Source organism: Diaphorina citri, unplaced genomic scaffold (genome assembly GCF_000475195.1).
Source record: "Diaphorina citri unplaced genomic scaffold, Diaci psyllid genome assembly version 1.1 scaffold7323, whole genome shotgun sequence".
Lineage (NCBI taxonomy): Eukaryota > Metazoa > Arthropoda > Insecta > Hemiptera > Psyllidae > Diaphorina > Diaphorina citri.
The window spans coordinates 9,083-11,260 of NW_007384699.1; the positions used below are offsets into that span (position 1 = coordinate 9,083).

A 2,178-nucleotide genomic window follows, 5' to 3' on the forward strand; every position below is an offset into this window, starting at 1 on the left:
AGATTAGCTCTGGCTTCCGCATCAATCGAAGTATGAGGATCAGGCGCAGCAAGAAAAACCCCGGAAGAAAAACGGTATATTTCTCGTAGCTTTCGCAAATAACCGCTTTTTATGCAAGCGACACACGGTACATGTATTGAGTTCTCTCAGAGAATGGGTGGGCTGGCGGTCGGGTAGGGGGTGAGTGGCGATGTGGGGGCCATCTGCCGCTTCGCGTAGCATTTTTAAAAAGATGAGTGTTTCACTTTGCCGCGCCGTATTTATCTTCGTAGCCATGAAACAGTGCCTGCTAAATGGACCCGTGTCTCTGCCGGGGTAGCTATATCTCTAGTACCAAATAGGCTGATAAAAGGACACACATTCTTCTCATATAGATGCCCTGGCTGGGCTCAACACTAGAACACTCAATAAATTCACACATAGCCGAGCTGTATCCGATGCTGGATTTTTTTTTGTATTTTTTTTTTGGTCGATGATGAGAATTCAAAACCGGACGAATTTCTGAGAGAGTTTTTATAATGCGAACCTGCTGAAGTTTCATTTAAAAGTGTTGGAGTTTGATCATTCAAATGTGGTTACGTTCCATGGTTGGTAGTTTGGTGGGTGCTTAAAATTAATGGTTATTCATAGTGGGTTTTGTGTAATTAATGTTGTTACTTCCATAGGTTGGAAGTTTGGTGGAGGCGTGAGAAAACCCAGGTGGCACATATGAGGAGGAGAGTATACCCAATGAGAACAAGGGATTCCGCATGTTAGAGTAAGATGGGATGGCAGGGGACAAACACTGGGCCAAGGGACGGAAGCCAATAGTTTGGCTGCACCTTATTGAACCGGTAAGGCCACCACTCACTATCAGGTAGACCTGATAGGTTCACGCTCTGATCAGGTCTACCTGATAGTGCTGCACACTTATTGAACCGCGTAAGAATGGTACGTCCTACTGGCTGAAGTAGAATAGAATATACCCTTGTTTATCCTGCCCCGAATAGGACTGGAAAAGTACCTTTACCCCCAACAGTCTAAACAAGGTTTTCGTATAATTGATGGGTTAAAATTAATACTACATAAGTATACCTACAACTACATAGGTTATGTGCTCATCAGTAACAAAAGAAAAAGACCCTTGAACCAAAAAAAAAAATAAAAAAAAAAAAAAAAAACCCTTGAAAAAAAAAAAAAAAAAAAAAAAAGCAAAGGATTTGTCAGTCATTCGATAATTTATATCAAAACTGTCCCTGGGGCCCTGGGCCGGCTTTCCAGAAGGTAGGGTTCGACCGTTATTCAAAGCCAAAGCTCTACTATTTAGGGTTATACTGTGGGAAAAGCTCACAAAGAGTTAGCTTTTCTCAGGACAATTCCTTCCCATTTAGGCACTGGGTCAACTCCAGAACACCAGAAAGTAACCCGTTGAAATATTTGCTATCGAAAAACGAGTACATTTTTTTGTCGATGGTGGGCATCGAACCCGGGACCTTATGCATGACAAGCAAGTGCTCTGACCGAGGTAACCCTCCCCCCTTTGCCCTCTTTTTGCAGATCATTCCTCAACAGTACGCCAAGAATGCCGGTCTGGGCAGTTCCATGCCTGGTCCCGTCCCTACCAGTTCTAATCCAAAGGAGGAGAGGAAAAAATCTGTATGGGAAAAGACTCGGGCACGGTACAAGGTGCTCGGAGATGAGCCTCCCCCTCCAGCCAGTTCCTCCCCTGAATTTGAAGATTGAAGTTTTCCAGCCACAATGTGAAGATAGCCAAGGGAAGTAAGGCACACGAAGATTGAAGTTTGAAGTGAAGATTGAAGTGGTAATGATTGAAGCCACTCTTCTAGCCCCTTTTCTAGCCACATCTTCCAGCCGCAATGTGAAGATAGCCAAGGGAAGTAAGGCACACGACTGTAAAGAGTTGCCTGAAATTGATGCCGGATTTTGAAGATTGAAGTGGTGTTAGCCTCTTCAATCTTCCAGTGCCCCTCTTCTAGCTCCATTTTTCAGTCACAAAGTGAAGATAGCCATGGGGATCAGGGCACAGGATGCCTGATTGTCTGATTTTACTCCATTTTGCCCGAAAGGGATGCCCGATTTTGAGGACTTTTAATCTATGAGTGATGAGTGAGTGAGAGAATAAAATGATCTTGAACTTGACTTTAACTTTAGATAGAGAGAAGTACCTACAGTTTTTTT

General features: G+C 43.6%; 1 protein-coding gene across 1 annotated transcript in view; it reads left to right on the top strand.

Annotated features, from left to right (window-relative positions):
- Positions 1-2,161, top strand: part of LOC103522200 (G patch domain-containing protein 11-like) — a 9,046-nt gene extending 6,885 nt beyond the window's left edge. Inside the window, exon 3 of the mRNA XM_026832488.1 lies at positions 1,602-2,161. Within this exon, the coding sequence (XP_026688289.1) occupies positions 1,602-1,722 (121 nt within the window). The 3' untranslated portion in view covers positions 1,723-2,161. The remainder of the gene's footprint in view (positions 1-1,601) is intronic.
- The last annotated feature ends 17 nt before the right edge of the window (positions 2,162-2,178 follow it).